Below are 21,693 nucleotides of genomic sequence, written 5' to 3'. Positions count from 1 at the left end.
TGGGTGTTTAAACGGGTTATGGGATTGTGTGTGTGTGTGTGGTCCTATGGCACAACAATGATAACATTTGCTATCCCTTCAAGAGCAAAAAATACCAGACCTGGCAACTCAAGGATAACCCTACCAACACTCTCCGTTCCACCCAGGATGACTCAGACTGAGAAAAATACAGTCACGAGAAAGTGAACAGGAAGTTCATTTGAAGTTTATTTACAATGCTACACAATAAGAGCAGTCCAGAGTCAGGGTTATTCTAATTGCAGTTCACATTTAATAGGACATGCTATGATTAAAAAGAGACATGCAATATGATGAGTACAAGGAGACTCATAGTCCAGTGAAACAGTCTAATTAAAGTTAGAATCTGTGTCCACTGAGGAGCCTTGATGAACCACTGTTTTTTTTTTTTTTTTTAATAAAATGGGACTGCTTTTTTTTAGTTTTAATGGTTTTAATCCCTTGGTCTGTTTGTTATGGGGTGGAGGACACATCTGTGGATAAAGAACTCTTTAACATCGGGTTCAGAGGATCAAGAGTCAAGTTTGTCATTGTCACTGTGCATTTGTTTACACTTACACTCTCTCAAGCATCTGCAGTGCAAATAAAAAAACCTTTATATAAAAACTATAGATAAATAGATCAGAGCAAAAATAAATTCATATTTTGTATTCTTATTTCAGGATTTGTTTGTCTATCCATCTACAAATGTATTTTTAATATGTATGTGTATTTGTATTTTCAGATTACACAAAATGTATACAAGTATTGAAACAAATGACAGCAGTGACTGTCCATCTTATTAAAAAAAGATCTTTTTTATCACTCCATTTCTTGGTCACAGACCTTTTTTGTTTTGATTTCCCTCCGAGGACAACACTTCTTTTTATTTAGAAACCATGAACTGCATTGTTCATTAAACTAAATTACACCCTGGACTGTGAAGTGGAATCTTAAATGAGTCCCTGCTCAGCTATTACCTTTGAGCTTGGATGACATTGGGGGTACGAGACACAAACACATTACTAATAGAAGAACTTAAGCAAAACACAGACACAACCGCTGAGGGAAACCTGGGTGTGAATACAATTAGTGTTGCAAAGAGAGGTTCCCCCCCTGTCCTCACAGCGGGGGTCTCTCCTGTTGCACACTGCTGCTATACTGCCTGATTATTCCATCTGTCACACACACTATGAACAGTTGGGTTAAAAAATAACCCAATTTAACCCAACTGCTGGTTCAAATAAGGACGAACCCCTTTTTTGGGTTATTTTAACCCAACAGGTTGGGTTATTCCTTTTTGACCCAACCTGTTGGGTTGAATATTCAACCCAAGAGTTGGGTTATGCTAACTACAATTTTGGGTTATTTTTAACCCAACTATTCGGTCGTGTATAAAGCTCTTGCTCGACCCAATAGTTGGGTTAAAAATAACTCAATGTTGTAGTTAGCATAACCCAACTCTGAACAACCCAGGAATTGGGTTAAATTCATAGCCCTATAACCCTGAAAATGGGTTACACTCTGGTAAAATAACCCAGAAATTCAACTCAACACCAATAACTCAGAAATTGGGTTACAGAGATAACCCAACATTTTTTAGTGTGCAGAGGAGGAGAAAGAGGAACAGATGAGAGAGGTAACGGTTATCAAACTCAAGGATGAAGGGTCAGTACAAACAGATTGCATTGAGAATCCACTTCAAACAGTGTAAGATCTATTTCAGAGAGCAGAGGGGTCAGTGCACCTCCCATCCCCACACTGTTGCCTTGCTTTCTCTCCTGACGTGTGTGCAGTGTTTTCTATCCAGTCTTCTCACCTTCCATGACGCATGTTAACAAAGCAGCTACGTGACCACAACAGTGATAACAGTCGTTGGGTTGCAGATCAGATTGTTGAAAGGATAAAAACATGTCTTTCTTATTTTTGCGCTGTGGTGTAAATCATCATGATGGCTGTTTGGTTTACCAGGCATGAAGCCTCAACAAGGTTTGACCCTGTTTGGTTCAATCCCCCTCGCCTCTCTGCAGATATAATTGGACCCAGCTCAGTATAGTGACATTATAGTGATAGTGATCCATGTGTGTGCCTGTGCACATCAGCGCACAAAACAGGTGTTTATCTCTTACACGACAAAGGATGATGAGTAAGAGTTTTCTCTTCATTTTGCAGTGTTATCAACATGGTGATTGGAACTTGCTCGTATTTCAACAATCAGTCTGACACATTCTTCAAAGAGGTGTGAATACAAACAGAGCTGCTGGTGCTGCTGCAGCTTCACAGCCAGGTTCATACTGACACCAGTCAGAATACATACAACAATATATGACATGAGCTCAACATACAGACACACAAACAGGATGCCCACTTACGGAGCTTTCAACCTTACCTCCAGTTCTAAATCTGGTCGGACCTGCTATTAACCTGCGTTCTCAGTCATCCAATCGGTGATGAGCTGAAAGTGTTTGATTACAACTGCTTTACAGTAAATTGTGACCACTTGTGATCGGCTCTCATTTAATGTTTAATTTTCTCATCCACTCTAGAACATGAAAAAGATGATTATTAAAAGGTGCATGCTTGTCTATGTTGGGATGTAGTCTGATTGCAAAATTAATATTTGACACTGAAGGATTAGCACAAGTTGAAGATGTATCACACTTGAAATAAGTTGCCATATATAACCTGACTTGAGTGTGCGCCTCTTATCTGCCTGTTAAATCTGCTCTCTGGTGTCAGACTCACTGTGACTCATTCATAGATCTCATCCCAGCTTTCAGCCCGTTCATGACATTAGAAACAGTCTGATACGCTGAGGTGAAGATTAAATGGGACATTTTCCAGAAGTGAGTTTTACATGAACCCATCCACTTTTTAATTTCAATGAGATGTCTTCCTCCTGAAGAAAACTAATTGAACTCCTTGAGACAAAACACATACTCTATGCATGCAGATTGATGGGCTGCCACTGCTCAACTGATCCAACATCCACTGCACATATTCACACATACACATGAAACCGTTTAGTGCTCAGGCTCTAACTATGATCAGGACCCTGCTGCACTTTTTCCATTTTAAGGGCATTTTTTTTATTGAGGCAGCAAAGTATTGTATTTTAACCTTCATCATACCAGTTATTATTGCATTATGTCATTATGTGCAAAACTGTGAATGTTGGATTCCAATAGCTTCTATTCAACAGGCTATTACAGCCGTATTTAGGGAAAAGGTAAAATATTAGTAGAATCAATACCACAAAACATAGAGGATGGAAATAAGTTAAGAGTCTTTCTTTTAATCACCAGAAGATGTAACAGTCTCCATGGGTGACCATGTGATAGTTTTTATTTATGAGTTTGTGCTTCATGTGGTGCAATCCACCCATTTCTGAACATGGAATAGAGTAAGTACACAGACTGGGTGGACCTACATGTTGCCCAGGAAGATGTGCTTGTGTTGTTGTTGGACAGCTCTGTATGTTCAACTGAAATAAAAACAAGTTAAAAATAAATAAATAAATAAAATAAAAAATACTTAGTAGAATCAAAAATTTAAAATTTTACCCAAAACAACAACAACATCATTTTAAGGGATATAACAATGAACAAATCAAACAGTTGGTAGGACAGCCACTGCTGTCTAACTACATAATTGTTCTTCCTGTGATGCTGATGCTGATAATGAGCCAAAAGATGACATGTTAAAACTGATTACATTTCCCCTCGAAAACAACTTACCTCAAAATACTTTTTTTAACGGTATTATGACTTTATTCTTGAAATATTATATTATCCTTTAAATGTCAGCTTTTCTTCCTCTGGTCCCCATACTCTGTTCTACAATGTAGATCATTTGCTTGTCATTTTTTCACAAGTATTTGACATCAGAGCTAAAATTGGAGACGTGGGGCTAGAAAGAAAAGAAAAAGGAAAATAATTTAACATTGACAGGGGGGAACAACAGCAATGTAAAAAAGAGTGGAAAGGAAAAAACAGAAGGAATGAGGAAATTAATTTTAAAAGATCGTAGTAAAATAACTCAAGCATGGAGCCACATCATCCACCTGTCACCCTGCCATCCACAACTCTACTTATATTTCAGCTGCTTACAACAAGGACTGAAAAAGTAGAGTCACATCACAAAACAGTATCTCTCCTCACTGCTAAGAAATCATTTTTCCTTATAAAAAATACCACTTCTTGTAATTTTCCCAAAACACCGTCAACCAGGCAATTAAATACTCCATATCTGTTCAAATCAATTATCTCCACCACGCAAGTGCCCTGCAACACTGTTGTGAAATGACTGAGCTAATGGGTTTTTGTTCCCACGCAGACAATATCAAACCTCTCCACAGCAATTAAGATCGTTATCCACCCTGTGTTTTTGTTTGAGCCCATTTCACATCCATTTTGCCAACTCTCAGGTTCAGCACTGATTGAATTTTAAGCTAGGAGCATGTTGTGTAGCTTTCAACCTTGTTAAAACACATGTCAGGTGACCACAAATGCACTTCAGCAATCAGTACCTCAAGTTAGGATGTACAGTAGCTGAAGTTACTGTCTTTATCTAAGGCTTAGATACTTTCACTGGGACAAGCTAGTTAGCTAGTTAGCTTAGATTCTAAGCTAACTAGCTTGTCCTGGTGAAAGTGACTCACTGTTACCTGAAGATGTGGAGGGTGTATTAAAAACTTTTGTCTTGTGAACGCAACCCCTTTACAAGTCACAATAATAAATAAATAAAAATCTATATATAGTGTGTGTGTTTCCAGCTGTAGGTCTATGTACTGTATGCCAGTCAGACCAATGCTATCCATCACTGGTGATAAGTGGTAGCCTAATTGAATTGTGTGTGCTTTCATGCTTTTTTCAATAAAAACATGTAGGCTATCATGCAAAGTACTGTCACTACATACTGTACAACACAATAACCTACAGTAAACAACTTCATACAACACTACATCAAATTAGAAATATCACCTTAAAGTTTCATGTTTCTCACTACAGAAGGTAAAAGTGGAAGACACAGTGTACTGTAGTGAGTTAAACATGTTGGAGGTATCCTGCTCTGAACTTTCCCTCAGCTAAAGTCAGCCAAGAATGACATAACACAAAGATAACCACAACGAACTTACAAGTTTTAATTTCGGAGATGAAACAGAGGACGAAATTGGAAATGAGATTCCCTCTTTCAATCTTATCGCAGCATTCACAGTGTTATTGGAAAATTACAGGGACATAAATTATTTCTAGTTGCAGTTGTATGACTTTTTCTAAAGAAGCAGTGTCTCTGGGATTAAAGAGCAGTGAATGATCCCAGATAGAGTCAGTGGTTTAACAATGTCACCTCACAGCTAGGAGTTCAAATCCAGTGCCTTGTTAAGGTGGATTTCTGTTAATGTTATAGGCCTGTTAGGCAGGCAACCTCTGGGCAAAGCAGTTCCAAATGTCAGTCAGTATAGACTGTATGAATTATACCAAGACAACTGCTAAACTGTTTTAATAGATGTCTTTAGGGTTTTCTATGGAGGTTTTTCTCAGTGGATGTGTCTAAGGACAGAGGATGTTGTTATGATGCCATGTAAAGCGCTTGGAGACAAACTGTTTGTAAAAACGGGCTATACAAATAGAATTGCCCTGCCTTGCCTTGCCTTAAAATTGATCTAAACATGTAAATCAGGTCATATTTATACCCAAAGCAATTAGAAGGGAATGTTTCCATTGAAGAAAGTAAATGAGTTCAGTGATGAGTCCTCCATGCTCATGTCCATAGCTGCCACAGTCTAGTTTCCCCTAGATAGAATTAAAGATGAGTGACTTGGTGCTTGAAGAGCAATGAATAATATGTTATTATCGGCATTCAAACATAATGTAGCCTGTTAGTGCTATTACAAAACACAATATTTTAAAATGCTAATATTTTATGCAGTCTGTGTCCATCTGGGTTTTTAGAGCACAATATTCTTTTGACTGTATTTCCACTTCACAAGGAATCAGTGAGTAGTTTATCCCACATGCCATAGGATAGTGTGAATGAATGCTCCACTTCTGCATCACTTGCCACTAATGTTTTTGCTACTGCTGCCTAGAAGTGTTAATATAAAAAATACACACCTGTCAGCTGGCCATCGGGTGCTGTTAAACAAGAAACATGGCAGCTACTCTGTGCTGCAGAATGAAAGAGTGAGTTGCAGCCCTGAAATAAGTTTTGAAAACACACAATCACCAATTGCAGCATGTCACAGAGGTCTGAAGATGAGATGTGACAGATCCATTGTCCCAGTTTGTTCAGTGGCTAGTAGCTCACTCTCTCTCCACTGCCTCGGTGTGTGTGTGTGTGTGCTTCACAACTGCTTGTTAAGACGTCGCTCCTTGCAGTTGTGTGTGTCCTCAGTCTGAAGAGAAAGATAAACTCCACTGGCAGTGGAAAAGGGGTCAATTGGCTTTTATTAGCAGGTTCGCCTGCACTTAAAAGCTGACAAAGGGAGTGTGTATGACCAGATTGCAGTGAATGGGAATAAGAACTAGATCCAACACGACTTCAGAACACATAGAAAACACAGACACTGGCTGACGTTGCTCATACAGCAGAGATACTGGGATATACTGTAGATACCTCAAATTCACCAATAAGCTGATTCATATCAGTCTTTAAAGGCATAATATGTACGAATTCCCCCATCTAGCGGTGCGGTTGCATATCGGAACGTATTCTTGATGTTGCATTCACGTGAAATCAGGCAGACGTCAGACAGACAACAGACACTGCATGTAACAGGATGAACACGCGTCTATGTAAACAAGTGGTCCGCCTGCATGAGGCAAAACAATACAGGCGTTGTCATGGTGATGTCGTATTGTTTACCTGACCCACGTTTTACCGTCTTTCTCTCGTCTAAATCGGGTTGGTTTGCAGATGGCCGTCTGCCTGAATGCACGTGAATGCAACATCAGTGCCTCCGTCCTTCCTCACACTACACAGTGGTGACAGTTTTAACAGGCGCTAACTGGAAAACTTTCTCCCCGAGCCGACAGCTCTGCTGAGTTTCTATGGTTACCTACGGTCACGCTGCCACTGAACGTAAAAGATGGCGATGCAACATGGCCGCCTCGGTTCGGTGCGTCGCCCACTTATGTATTTGTAACGACTTGTAACAACTCATTCTAAAGTACGAGAAAGCTTTCATTTGTATGCGGGTGTGACTCGACTTCGGTGAAATACGTATTTATGAAAACAATATTTGATTTTTGCTAATAAAAAGCCAAATAAGTTACATACTGGGGATTTAATATTCTATGTGAATTTAGATTGGGTTACTCATTAGTAAAAGATAATTCCATCTTAAAGTCAGATATTGACATAGTCGCAGTCAGATGTTTCATGTCATGCATTTCAATTTGTGTCACTTGCTGTTTGCATTAAAATATTGAGTAGAACTGAGTTGTCATGGAGATGAATGCTGCCAGTGCCAGAGAGAGTATGAGAATAATGTGTGTGTGTTTATGTGTGTGTGTGTGTGTGTGTGACACTTGAATGGCAGTTTCAGGTGTAGATCTATATAGTGACGTTTTCTCTCTCTCTCTCTGACACACACACACACACGCATTCGGCTTCAGACACAGAGGTACCTTGATGTAATTAAGTCTAGAATAATTGCTCAGAGGTTCCTCTCTTCCTCTCCTCCCTCTCACTTGCTTCTCCGACTCTTCACTTGACAGAGGAATGTAATTAAAAAGAGAGAGAGAGAGCTTTCCTGAGGTTTGATCATTGTCTCCGTCCTCTAATGGAGAGCTTTAGACCGGCTGTCCATCATCAACAGCTAGAGGAGGAGATACTGAAAGCAAGATGAAGATAGAGAGATCCATCAATGAGAGGGAGAGTGACAGAGAGGGGCAAACGGAATAACAGACAGATAGAAAACACAAAGAAGTTCTGACATAAGATCACAGCGACTATACAGGTTTATAGAGCTGCTAAATTAGATAACAATGCTCCTGGCCTTTGTGCAGCAGAATCATATTACTTGCGTCTTTTATTCCTCTGACGTTCAGGAAACCTGAGTTTGTTGGGCGTTCTTACCCAGAATGCACATCATTTGCATCTGATTACACAGCTTATAGAACAAAGTAAAAATTTAATGTGAAGTTGACTTGGAACCTGGCTGGAGGAGTTTGTGTGGAGACGTGGATGAAGGGAATAAACAGACAGAAGGGGAGGGTGTTTCCAAATATCTGTCAGTCACAATCTCTGAACATTGGGAGGCTTTAAATGGAGGGGGCAGCTGATAGATAACAGCACCACACACACAAACACACACACAATTCTCCACTGTGTCTCACTCTTTGGCTCAGTCCCATTGCTTCCATCTGCTTCTATTAAATTTGGAACAAATATGCAGCATTCAGATGCAATAACACACGAAACAGCCACAAAAGGTTATGAAAGTGATTTACATGCACAGGCAGTCAAAATAATAAGGAACTAGACTTAGATAGTCTCTTTCAGAACAATGACCATAATTACGTAACACTGTCCTTTCTGCTTGAGGCTATCAGACTTTACAACAGACATGTAGCCTCTGTGCATCTTAAAGAGATAGTCCAACATTTTGGCAAATTGGCCCATTGCCATAATCTAGTCATAGTCATCAACTAACCTAAATTTTAGTGATGTGTGTGTGTGTGTGTGTCAAGGAAACTTATATCTGTCTATTATATACTGTTCTTGCCTTTTATTTCATGTAATTCTGGGACAAACTAATTCCCCTCCCTAGGGGATCAATAAAGTTTGATTTAATTTAATTGAGTTGAATTATGGCATCACAGTCAAGTTGACCTTTGACCTTTTGGATATTAAATGTTATCATATGGTTTATCCTTACAGACGTTGAAGTAACTTTGTCTCATACAGTAATAAGTGTATCAATTTGTGAGTGATGGCCGGGGCGTGTGGTGTGGAGCCACCGTCCATCTGGATGTTCTTGATGTAATGAAATCACCAGAAAATGAGGTCGTCTTTGACTACCAAAATCATTCTGTCATGTCCATGCGAATGGGACAGATGGATGGACAAACTGGAACCAGCCTCCAGCATGGAGTCAGAAACTGCATTTTTGGATGAAATGATCCAAATACAAAGACTGTATGCATGTTTGTTTGTTTGTTCACAGTCATATACAAAATTTCACATCAGCTCCTGCTCTGTGGGTCCACAGTGTAAAGTTGCCTGCATTTATAATATGTGTGTATGCGTTTGTGTTTTCCTCTGAAGTCGAGCCAATATGAGGGACTTTGCCATGTTTGCCAGTCACCTCCACTGTAGTACAGATGCTGCAGCTGGAGAGGTGACTAATATGTATAATGCACAAGGACACATCCAGCTAATGTATCTGAACTGTAGCCAAAGCTGTGTGTGAAAAAGCTCTCAGGCCTCTCACCTCCCAGTGTCCGACACCTCCCAGGACATGTCACCCATGTTTGCTTACCTGGTTCTCTGCTCCAGCCAAATGTATATCAGTTCTCACCTCGCCTTCAGTGGTGGAGGTGTGTGTGTGTGTGTGTGTGTGTGTGTGTGTGTGTGTGTGTGTGTGTGTGTGTGTGTGTGTGTGTGTGTGTGTGTGTGTGTGTGTGTGTGTGTGTGTGTGTGTGTGTGTGTGTGTGTGTGTGTGTGTGTGTGTGTGTGTGTGTGTGTAGGGGGGCTGGGGGGGTTGAGGGGTGGCAGGTGGAGGTTGTGCTGAGGAGCAGCGCAGAGTTCTGGGTAGGCCTAACTGTTCATGTTTTTTCATTCATTCATCAACTTGTTTGAAGGATTAATTTCATTCAGTGACATTTTTAGCTTTAGTCTGACTTATCATACTGAAAAAAGTGAGACTGTACTGGAGCTTCTTTTTAAGAAAGAATGTTGTGCAAGATGTCATAGAAATATTCCTAATAATCCTCCTCCTCTATGTCTCCTGTCATGTCAGTGTTGGAGTATGTTTAATATTATAGGTGTTAAAGGGTTAAAGCAGTGTTTTTCAACCTTGGGGTCGGGACCCCACGTGGGGTCGCCTGGAATTCAAATGGGGTCGCCTGAAATATTTAGTAATTGATTTTTAAAAAACACTGATAAAAATGTATTATATATACACTACACACAATCTTAAACGACTGTATTCTATACTTTCACTTTCTCGAATATAAATTGAGTTCAAATAAAATGCAGCATATAGAAATATCTGAGCTGGCGTATCTTGATTGACGCGATGATCACAAGATCGTGGGGGTCGTCAGAAATTTGTGATGTCAAAATGGGGCCACAAGCCAAAAAAGGTTGGGAACCACTGGTTTAAAGGCTCCTGATTGGCTGACTGTTTTCTAAGAACAGTGGAGGTCTCAGATCAACACTCCTGGAAAGCCAATCCTGCACGCTTGATGATATGGGGGCATGGCAGAGCAGCATCCTCTTTGTTGCGACAAGACAACATGGTTTTAAGGCTCAGTTCTTGAATACAGACCATGCACTGATCTGTAAAAACACATTCACAGTATTAATATAGAAACTAGACCTGCTTTATAATCAAAGAACACATGGACATCTTCCTTTATAGCATGTGGTCAGTCATTCAAACTTTATTAGCATTTTTCATACAAATTAATGGTTGACAGACTGATGAGCTACAAAGATAAAGACAAATCAAATACTGTAAGAGCGCTGACAATGATGAAATAAATTTAAAAAGCTGCAATAACTTAATTACTATAAACTTTGAATAACTTTTCTTCTGAACTTTATCTAACTATAACTTCACAACCCAGCACAACAAAAACAATCATGTACGTGATGGGTACTCTACCAGGTGAGCCCCCGAGGCGCCCCAACAGCAAGGTAATATTGTCACCTTTTAGAGATTACAATTGTATAAGTGAAGCTATAAATATGTACGAATAGGCTGGGCCCACTTTTCTCCTTAAAAAAGAACATCACTGAATAAGTTCTATGATTATCTGTCTTAATATATCTCTGTAACGGAGTCAAACTGGATCCTCTGTCTTACTGTTAAATAAAGTGAGACTTGTCTACCTCAGGAAGATTATGGTATGTACTTGATAAAATAACTTGACAAAAATATATTTCTGTAGGTTAGAGGCCTGAGAGGCTGTTACACTGACTCTCTATATATGAATCAGCCGAAGTTGAGAGATTTGGGTGCATTAAGAATACAAGATCACAAATCTGTGCATTTGATGCCAGCATTTGGTTCCTGATAGTTTTCAGTATTTTCTGGGCAACAAATCGAATCGAAGGCAACTGGACTTGTATTTGTCTAGGAAGACGTTTCGCTGGGCTTCATCAGTTCATAACGCATCGGACGAAACCACTAGTGTCTATTAGCCTGGGTATACCCATGCTGCCTTGCACGCAAATTTATTCGCTCTTTTAGTTTATTTTAGTTTAGATCGCAAGTTTATTATGAAAAAAGGTCAACGTTTAGCAAGCGGATTTTCTGTCTCTCTACATACATCATCGGGTATGATACGATTGGCTACATACATACACATTTAATAGACATTCGTAACGCCCAATAAACAGCTCTGGGCTTTCATAAACCACGCCTCAAATACAAAAAAATCAACGGAACATGTCAATCACAAATGCTTATTCAGATTTATTACAACTTAAGAATTGTATATTATACTTGATACATTATGGGCTGTTTTTGAGCCAATGATGGTGCCCGAAATCACCCACCTTCATCCCACAATGCACCGTGAAAAGTCCAGTACAACCACAATCACTAGCCAATATATTGTTTGTCCAGTTTTTCTTTTTCAGTGATGTCATTTTCAACAGATCTCAGCATTAACTTTGTAAACAGGACTCATCTTTTAAATTTGATCCACTTCAATCCGTTTTTTAAACACTGTCTCGTGCATCTCCCATAATGCAGCTCAGCGGCATCTTTCAACAGTTCAGCCTACGCTTCATTTAAATACCCTTACTCCATTTTGAAATGCTGATTTCATGTTAAAAAAAGTTTTAACAAGAAGCCATGAAACCTGATTCAAGATATCCCATGATGACGTCGGTGCATTAGTATCAGTAAATAGCAGGTAATCTGAGCTTCATCTGTTAAGTGCCCCTTTAAAAGCCTTTTTAATGGCATGTCGGTCTTCAGGTGTGTTTGACATGCTGCTATACTCTTGTGCGTGTCTGTATCATGTACAAGCTTTCTCCATTCTAAAGACCTGGAAAGCTTTCATCGCTCACGTCATCAGCACCATCTAACCCTTCACCTAGTTCAACCTGTGACATGCAACAGAGATATATATATACTGTATATGTATACAAGTATTCTCATCCTCCCCTGGCCTGTAGACCACCATCATGCTCCAGCAGCCGCTCCTCCTCCACAGGCTCTTCTAAGATACTAAGAAGATTGCGTTGTTTTATAATAGATTATAAGGATGATAGCTTCTGATGTTTATCGAAACAGCAGGACTTGTGTGTCTTCGGCAGCTGCCTTTGTCAGGCCAACTGTGATGGAAAGATTATCAAATGTTGCACAGATTTCCCTTAGCACTCTGGAAAGCCACACTGCCGTTTAAGCCTTTTTGCAGATTAAAAGGAGCCACGTTTTTGTTTTCTATAAGTCCCATGAATGTGTCACAACCCCGAGCAGACACAGGAAGTTTGGAGCCATGCTTTTATCTGCAGCGCACAATAGCAGCACTGTGCTTTCCGAAGCTCGAGTTATTACTTGGAGGAGGAAATCATTACGAGGGAGAATGTATCAAAGTCCTTTGATTGTGAACGACCATAACTGCTGCTACAGGGAGGGAATTGTAGTTTCTCTCTGCCCAGCCCCCCCACTCTTCCTCATCTCTGGTTCTTCCTCAAAAACTCACATTCTTATCTGTGAGACCCAAGCTCAGTCTCAGCTTCACTTTGAAGCCATGCTTACTGTTTGACAACAGTGCCACTTGTTGGCAAGTCATGTCACTGCATCGGGAAACTGAGAGAATGCCAGAAGTGAGTCGGTGCATCTTTATTTGGAACCCCATGAACTTTAATTATACATTTGAAAGATTGCAAAATGTTAAAAAAAAAAGGTTAGAAATATTTATTTGATCATTTTCCTAATCCAGCAGCCTCCACCCTGCAACCTAATGGATTTATTTATTTATTTTTGAAGTTTATTTTTAGTCATCATGCTGGGTCACTGGGTCTCCATTTAATCATATTAATAAAGCTATTCACAATTTTACATCATACTTAACCCTCCTGTTGTCCTCCTGGGTCAAGGAAAGGAAGGATGAAGGGAAAGAAGGAAGGAAGGAAGGAAGGAAGGAAGGAAGGAAGGAAAGAAGGACAAAGGGAAAGATGGGAAGAAAGAAGGAAGGGAAAAAGGAAGGAAAGATAGAAGGAGGGAGGGGAAGAGATTGGGTCAAACAGGAAGGAAGGAAGGAAAAAAGGATTGTGGAAAGAAGGAAGGGAAAAGGGATTGTGGAAAGAAGGAAAGGAAAAAGGAAGGAAAGAAAGATGGAGGGAGGGAACAGATTTGTTCAAGGAAGGAAGGAAGACGGGAAAGAAGGAAGGGAAAATGGGTTGTGGAAAGAAGGAAGGGAGAAAGGAAGGAAAGAAGGAAAGATGGAGGACGGAACAGATTGGGTCAATTTGACCCAGAAGAACAACAGTGTGTATTTTTAAAGGTTCAAACACACATACACATGTTCATGGCTCATGAATGAGACAACTGGTGGTCTCACTGTACGTTTTCAGTCAGTGACGTGGTGTGTGTGTGTAGGCGCTGTGTGTGTGTGTGTGTGATGTCCAGCTGTCAGAGCTCCACTAGGTTAGACTGAGTGATGTCCTTTAAAAAGAGACATGCTGGCAGGAGGCAGGCCGACCTGATTAATGAGCCGGTCCCACAGGGCCGTGAAGAAAAACCACAGTGAAATGTGCTTCAGAACTGGGTTTTATTCTGCAGTGGACAAAGAGACATCATGTAAATAAATCCTCCATTGCCAAGCAACAGGGACATTTTAATTTTTATCATTATACTCATTTATGCGAGGCAGTTCAGAGGAGAGACTTGCCAGATTGTGACTGCATGGAGTGTGTTTTTAAATCCCGAAAACCACTGGAGAAAACAGAGTGAAACCTCTTAAGGTGCCCTTGAGCAAGGCACTGAACCGTGAGCTCTCCAGTGGAGCTGCTTGGCTTTCAATAGCAAAACACTCTGGGCATCTCCCAATGTGCAAATGCTTAGTCCACATTCCCAATACATATATAATGAAAGTGTGTCCATGAAAGCAATATGCCCTCCTCCATTGTTGTCCCTCTTCTATCAGCCAAACAAACACCAGGCCTTTGCTGCTCAGGGACCTGTATTCAGAACATGCAAGAGTTAAACGCAAACACAGAGCCAGCTCTCAAACACAGAGCTGCTGACATGACATGAGGCTTCTACACATGCAGCGGAATTGTTGTCATGAGCGTGATCTGTGTGTGCATGGAGCTTGTTGTGCCCACAAATTCACTTTATCTATCTAATGGAATGAAACGACTGAGCTACAGCTTCAGAGGGTCAAGCGTCTGTGAGTAAGAGTCACACCATGAGGGGGGGGGTCTTTGGCATTGTAGTGTATAGTGCAGTGGTTCCCAACCTTTTTTTGGCTCATGACTCCATTTTGACATCACACATTTTTGGCGACCCCGATTTGGCAAACTCGATTTATATTCGAGAAAGTGGAGGTATCAAATATAGTTGTTTCAGATTGTGTGTGGTGTTTTTATATCATAATTTTAAAAAGAATAATGATTAGTTTAAAAACATTTTTTTAATCAGAAATATTTTTATCAATTAGGCCTAGACATTTTAGGCGACCCCATTTGAATTCCAGGCGACCCCACTTGGGGTCCCGACCCCAAGGTTGGAAAACACTGGTATAGTGTATTTATGTAGTGTTGAAGGGGGGGTTATACTGTAGCTGTTATGGCAAAATGTTGCAAGATACCAAACGTGTTCCTGGTTTACCACTCTGGATGTTGCAGCCCTACATTCAGGGTGTGCCCCCTAAAAGTATATAAACCTATCATGTCTAGTGTTAAAACTACTAGACAAGTCTTCTATATGCTCTTGTTGAATTCCTCCATTATCCCAAATGAATTCTCAAAGCAGAAAAATCTGTGATCTGAAGCATGGTAACGCTTCTTGTCAGTCAGTCGGTCAATGATGTCATATCCTGTATGATCTCGTGTCAGTGTTGTGTTTGTTTGACAGAAGCTCAACATCAACTTTTATCTATAGTTTAAAGCCTCATGCATCTTTTACATCACATTTCATTACATTGAATTTTCCAACTCTATATTTTAATGAAATGAATAAATTTAGCCACTGGCTGTCTGGACCTGAAGTTGTCATACTGTAGAAATAAACTGAGTAAAAGTTAGTTCAGCTCCAGATGGAGGACCCTCAGTGGATCATTCAGCTGCTGGTAAAAACCTGCTGAACATCTGGTTAATAAGTTATTAGAAAAACGAGCAGAACAAACTCTTCCCTGACACCTCCGTCCTCCATACAGTGTCAGTGAAGCGATGTTTTAACAGTGATAATCAACAGTTTCTGTTTCATTCCCTGAACCACTGACACTGAATGCATCCAAACCAAAACGCTAATGGTAATGAAAACAACTATTCCCATGATCCCTTGCCATTTCATGACGTAACCCCAAAACTGTCTTTTGTTATTGCTTTGATTAAGAGAGGCAGAAGATACATAATGTGTGTGGAATGTCTTAAACTGCGGATGAAAGGTTTATGTTCATGTCTTGCCTGTAGTTACTGTACAGAATGCATGGCTGCTTTTGGGCTGTTTGGTATTGGATTGGGCCCCAAGCCTCTGCTCAGATCTCCAGCTGTGGAGTCCAGTTTAGTAACGTGACATTTCCAACCTGAGTGCAGGCACTGAACACAAACACTGTAGGTGAAGTACTAACCTCTTACAACAAATAAAAAAAATACTTTTGCAGTGCCTGGTTATTCATGGTTCAGATCAGGAGTCTGAATGATGTTGTTATTATCAAAAGGAAAAGATTCCTAATTACTGCCTCTATGTGTCCATGTATAATACATGTACAATCATGTTTTAAAGTACCATTAAAACAACACTTTTCTTTATGCACTGCTTTGTAGCTGTTAATCTAAAACATTGGCAACTGATTGAACCAGAGGTTTAGAAAAACATTTAACATTACCTGGTTAACATAAGAAACAGTAGAGAAGATTCCTGTACTATGAAATACTTTCTATACAGACCAGCTGTAAACAGCAGCATCTAGAAAAACTAATTCAATAGCTCACCTATCATGAACTCCTAATGAATGTGACTGGTTCATTAGTCGCATCGATCAGCCCTGTGGGCCTGAGTTTCCAGGATATAACTGTGATTGGTGGGTTGGCAGGTTCTGGTGGCCCAGGTCTTTAATTCTTTAACTTTATGAGCTATATAACTCTGAATAGATAATCAATACAGTGTTGCTATGGCCCAAGCAGCATATAAAGTTCACTGAAAGTCCTTATGGCCTGTAAAATGGCCTTGAATAAGCATGCGTGTGGCCGTGAATGCATTTATATTACTCAGTTTTCCAATAGAAATATGGGAATGACTGTAGCACTGAGTGCATCCAGGAGCATTAAGAAAGCTTCACTTCATTACATGGCAGCCTTATGCTAAAATCATTTGAATTTATTTCCTCCTCATGAGTCCACAATCAATATCCCATAATGAAAAGTGAAAACAGAATTTCAGGAAAGGAAAAATCACACTGATATACAGTATGTATTCGGATCCATTACTCAATACTTAATTGAAGCAGCTGGTCAATGTTTTTATGAAGGAGAGCCTTGTACTTTGCTCTGTTCAGCTTTCCCTCAAGTCCGATCAAGAGAAAAAGGAGCACCTCAGTTCACGCATCAGTCAATGTGATGTTTCAGTTTTTCATTTATAACAAAGTAATATAATAATAGGCTATATAACAGGTTTGCAAAAATGTGTACTGTAGATGGACAGGTGCAGATGAGAGCGGTTATGCATGTACTCTAAGAGACTTACAAGTGAATACGCCACAATGTTCTAATGTTTCACCTCTAGGGTTACAAAGGGGCGGACAATTTCCAGTAAATTTCCAGAAACTTTCCATGGGAAGCTGGGGAATTTTGGAAATATTCCACATTGGAAACTTTCCACAGGAATTATGAGAATTTATGGGAATAATGGGAATTTATGGGAATTTTGGGGAATTTATGGGAATTAACAGGAAATTGGGGGTAATTTAAACAAACTATATCATATCCAAACATAAATGTAAATATTTTGTTTTGTCATAAGCAGACATCCATGCAAAATAATACAATTAAAAAACATGACATTTCAACAGATTCATTTGTGAGTAGAACTTTATCAAGTTTTAATTCTTGTATGAACAATTAATTATTTTACTGAACAACAAAAACATAAACCCCCCCCCCAAAAAAAAATTCCCTGTTAAGGGCCAACTTTCAATTTTGTAAATTTCGGATTTGTTCCCGTTTATTCCCATATATTCCCATATATTCCCGTTAGTTCCCACATATTCCCGTTAATTCCCATGGAAAGTTTCCAACTTTGAAAATTCCCAGAATTTTGCAACCCTATTCACCACTGACCCCTCTTTTTTTTCTTTTTTTTTGTCTGTTTCACAGGTGGTGCTGGTGGGTTCGTCCATAAATGAGCGGGATCAGATGCTGTTTATCAGCACAGATGAAGGGTCCTCCTTCCAGCGACAGCCCATAGCCTTCACCCCAGACACCATCATCTTTCACCCCAAGGAGGAAGACAAGCTCCTGGCCTACTGCAAGGAGGGCAGGGTGAGTATCACAGTGCTGCACAAACACAAAAAAAGGGAACAAAAGGTGGCACTGACATTGAACCACCAAGATTTCTCTGCAGGCACTGCAGCGATGCATTTCATTTCAATTTTCTCAAAAAGTAAAAGAAAACAAACCTCAGAGAAAACTGGATGTGTGATTAACAAAACAACAGTACAGCTGGGAGGGAAACCTTCTCAAGTGAAACAAAACAGTTCATTCAGACAATATTCTAACCATGTTATCTGGAGGTCAGACTAAAACAGTTAACCTAAATGTTTCCACACTGCAGCAGAAAACTGAACACAACTACAATACAAAGATTGTCTACAAATAAACAGGTTAGGTGATCATTTCACATTTCTCTTTGACATACAGTAAATGTGGCTAATATGTGAGAAAGATTAATAAGAATATATATATAAAACTGATTAATATTTTGTTCAACATATATGTCAGAATTATAAATTGAGTCTGAAGCTCATCTACTCTTGATTCCTGACTGAGAATTGTGGATCAGGATTTGCTTGCTTCAGGTGCTCCAGGGGCAAGATCAGAGACTCATCAGAGACTCAGCCACATGTTTGAGCCTCAGTCTGACGCAGACTCTCAGATTCAGAGTTCAGCAGATCTGCATGAAAGAGTGGCTAACATAGTCAGTATACTTTATATTTGCCACAGAAAGTAGTCAAGCCTCTACAAATACATTACTGTAAATGAAACAGTAACAGATAAAAGAAGGAGTGAGTGAGTTGAACTGTTCACAATTTATTTCCAGGCACATTAAGACCATAACCTGTGATAATGACCCAAAAGTAGTGGTCAAGCAATGTTAAATGTTAAGAACATTTATTTGTTTTGCAGCATACAGGTTCTACTGTTCCAAAGCTAGCAGTAAACCAGCCACCTCCAAAAGTTGAATTCAACTAAGAGTCAGTCATGCAACTGTCGCACCAGTTTCTATATCGTGCATTCAGTGACTCCAAGCACACGGCAACAAAAATGTACATTTTAGTTAGTTTTTTTTCATTTAGTTTATTGAAACAGGTCAATTCAGGTCAATTGAAAAAAAAAAACAATGAAAAGATTCATGCTTCATTACAATGAAATAAAGATCAATACGATCAATTGCATTAAATTATTATAATGAATTTGTTTGATTCCCACTATAGAGACATTTTGTTTGTTATAAAAAAAAAAAACATAATGTTTAATATATATGCATAGAAACTGCTTGTCACTTCAACTGGACAGTCTCACAGATCCTTACACACTCATTCTAACTGAAAAGTTCACTGTCTTCGTGGAACTGGAGCAGGAGATTTAGAGGTCGGACACCAGGTCCCACAATTCATAAGTTTGAGCCAGCCCCTCCTCAACTTCAATAATTTACACATAATTAAACAAGAGATTCAATTAGGTTTTAATCTGCTCCATATGGGTGGACTGCAGATGGAAGAATCCATTCAAACAGAACAAAAAAAAATCATTTAGCCAGAGGATGATGGAGGACGTTTAGCAGTCCGTGTGAATTAAAAGGGTTCATCAGCACAGGGACAGATTTCTATCAAGGTCAGACTCAGTTTTCCTCCATCGTTTTTCCACAGAAATGCTCCAGGAATGAATTTGTTCACAAATGATGAGTCATAGTTTCTAATGGCTCTGAGCAAGACAGGTTGTTATGAACATATATGGAGACACTAGGTAGTGCCCGTAGGGTAGAGCATCAGTGATGTTGGGGAATGAGCTACTAACGTATCTACCTCTCTCTCCTGAATATCCATGTTCATTTATATTCATGAGCGCTTCCACAGTTTCATAAAGTTATGTTTTGTTTCTGTATGATAGAAGAAGTTTGTGTGGTAAAGTCTTTTCCCAGCTTTTCAGATATACCTTGTGCAGGGCAATCAATATACTTTCATTTTGGCAGCAATTACTGCCATACAAGCTTAAACACAACACACACACACACACACACACACACACACACATACACACTGGTACAAATACACTCTGCTCCTAAGTCCTAAGCACACATTCTTACACACATACAAACCGCTCTTATTAAGAATTCATTGAGCTCAGTCTTAAAGTCTTGCTTTTTTTGTCCAATAGAGTCATTTTATCATCCATTGTAAAAGGTAAATCTACTTATAGGAATGTGGTTAGGATTTAGAATGTATTAGAATGTATATCTGGGAACACACAGGCCGTGTCGCCAGAGAAAAGACCTGCTGGTGTCATATCGACATCATATCAGCAGCTTTACATCTAACTTTCATCCTTATAATAAAGCCTCAATAACACATTTAAGCAACATTGTCTATCAAAAATAAATCAGAAATGAATTAATAATGAAAAGGAAGCCAACATTTGAGGAGCCAACTGTAGAGAGATAGAGGTGTTGACCTGGTCTTGTTCCTCATGTCTAAACGTGGTCTTCTTCTTTCTCTCCTCTATACAGCTCTTTGCTTCCACAGACCTGGGACGCAAGTGGACTTTGCTTCAGGAACGAGTGACCAAGGACAGAATCTTCTGGTCAGTTCAACTTTATTTTCTCATTATTGATCAAAAAGGCCTTTCAGACGTCAGCTCGATGTGTCTCACGGTAACGCCGTAAGACACACATGAATTAAACTTCTTTTTTCGAAGGTGATACAGTAGAGCGGAGCAGCAGCAGTGCGTCAGCTGCACTCCTTTATTCAGCATTTATAAATGTTCATGAATATGTTATCTATACAGTTGATAACACGGATTTCATGTTTTGATGCAAGGTCATTATTTGGCAAGATGAAGTCAATACTTTTTATTCACTAATCTTACAAATGAGTTACTATCATTATGTCTGATCATGTGAAACTCTTTAACCATTAAGACAAAACTAGTCTGCCATCAATTCTATCTGGTCCATGAGATACATACAATACCAAACAGACAGTCCCACATTTAGCTACAATGATGTATACGTTTTCCCCAGCAGCTATTATTGTTAATGGTTTTCTTTTTTGACCATTTCCTGATGCCACTGCTATAAACACAACATTCCTCAAAATTATAGCAGCTTTTTTACCAGCAGCTGAATGATCCATAGAGGTGTCCTCCTCCTCTCCATGCCAAACAGAGCAGAGCATTAAAACCAATAAAACTAATAAAGCACTTTGACCTTAAACATCAGTGATTCACCGACACTCTTCAGTTCACACAGGACAGGACGTCTCCAGTGGCTGGGAGCTGAGCTATCTAACATTTACGCAGCATGTTTCCCCAGATGATTTCAGATCCAGACATCTAATGACTAAAATCCTTCATCTTTTGAACATATAGCCAAAAGCTGAAAATCACCAATTTGTAAAAAAGTGTAGTGACTTAAAACTAAATAGTACTAGTTGTGATGTAATGCATTTTAATGTGGAAATTTGACCTACTAAAGCTGAAAGGATCAAGAATGTAGGACAAGAAATTATTGTTTTACAATGTACATTCCATCACCTTAAAGGGATACGCCAACATTTTTTTTTTGTGTCTTGCCTCACTCTCGAGTCCATGACAAGCAGATAGACACCATCCTTTTGACTGTGCGTGCAGTAACGAGGGAGAGCCCGTATCACCCGTAATTAGCTCAGCTCAAACGCTGGAAGTGTATAGGTAATGGTAGCCTGCCTCCACCTAAAGTCATCAGAGACACTCTTCAGCAACTCTAAATGGACCGATCTTCGTCTCAGAGCTGATAAAGCTCTCCGGTAAGGCATCTTGAGCGGTCAAATGCCGGTAACGGGACGAGATCGGTCAAAACGGAGGGTTCAA

General features: G+C 39.6%; 1 protein-coding gene across 1 annotated transcript in view; it reads left to right on the top strand.

The window, feature by feature from the left end:
- The window catches only part of sorcs2 (sortilin-related VPS10 domain containing receptor 2), a gene marked incomplete at both ends in the record, with an annotated part of 304,429 nt that overhangs the window by 237,905 nt on the left and 44,831 nt on the right, over positions 1-21,693 (top strand). The window contains 2 exons of the mRNA XM_083992479.1: positions 17,725-17,889; positions 20,354-20,427. Coding sequence (XP_083848605.1) covers positions 17,725-17,889; positions 20,354-20,427 — 239 coding nt within the window. The remainder of the gene's footprint in view (positions 1-17,724; positions 17,890-20,353; positions 20,428-21,693) is intronic.

This window comes from Trachurus trachurus, assembly GCF_905171665.1.
Source record: "Trachurus trachurus genome assembly, chromosome: 18".
In the NCBI taxonomy this organism is placed as follows: Eukaryota; Metazoa; Chordata; class Actinopteri; order Carangiformes; family Carangidae; genus Trachurus; species Trachurus trachurus.
Note: the sequence above shows the minus strand (reverse complement) of the source record. Positions and strands in the feature narration are given on the sequence as shown.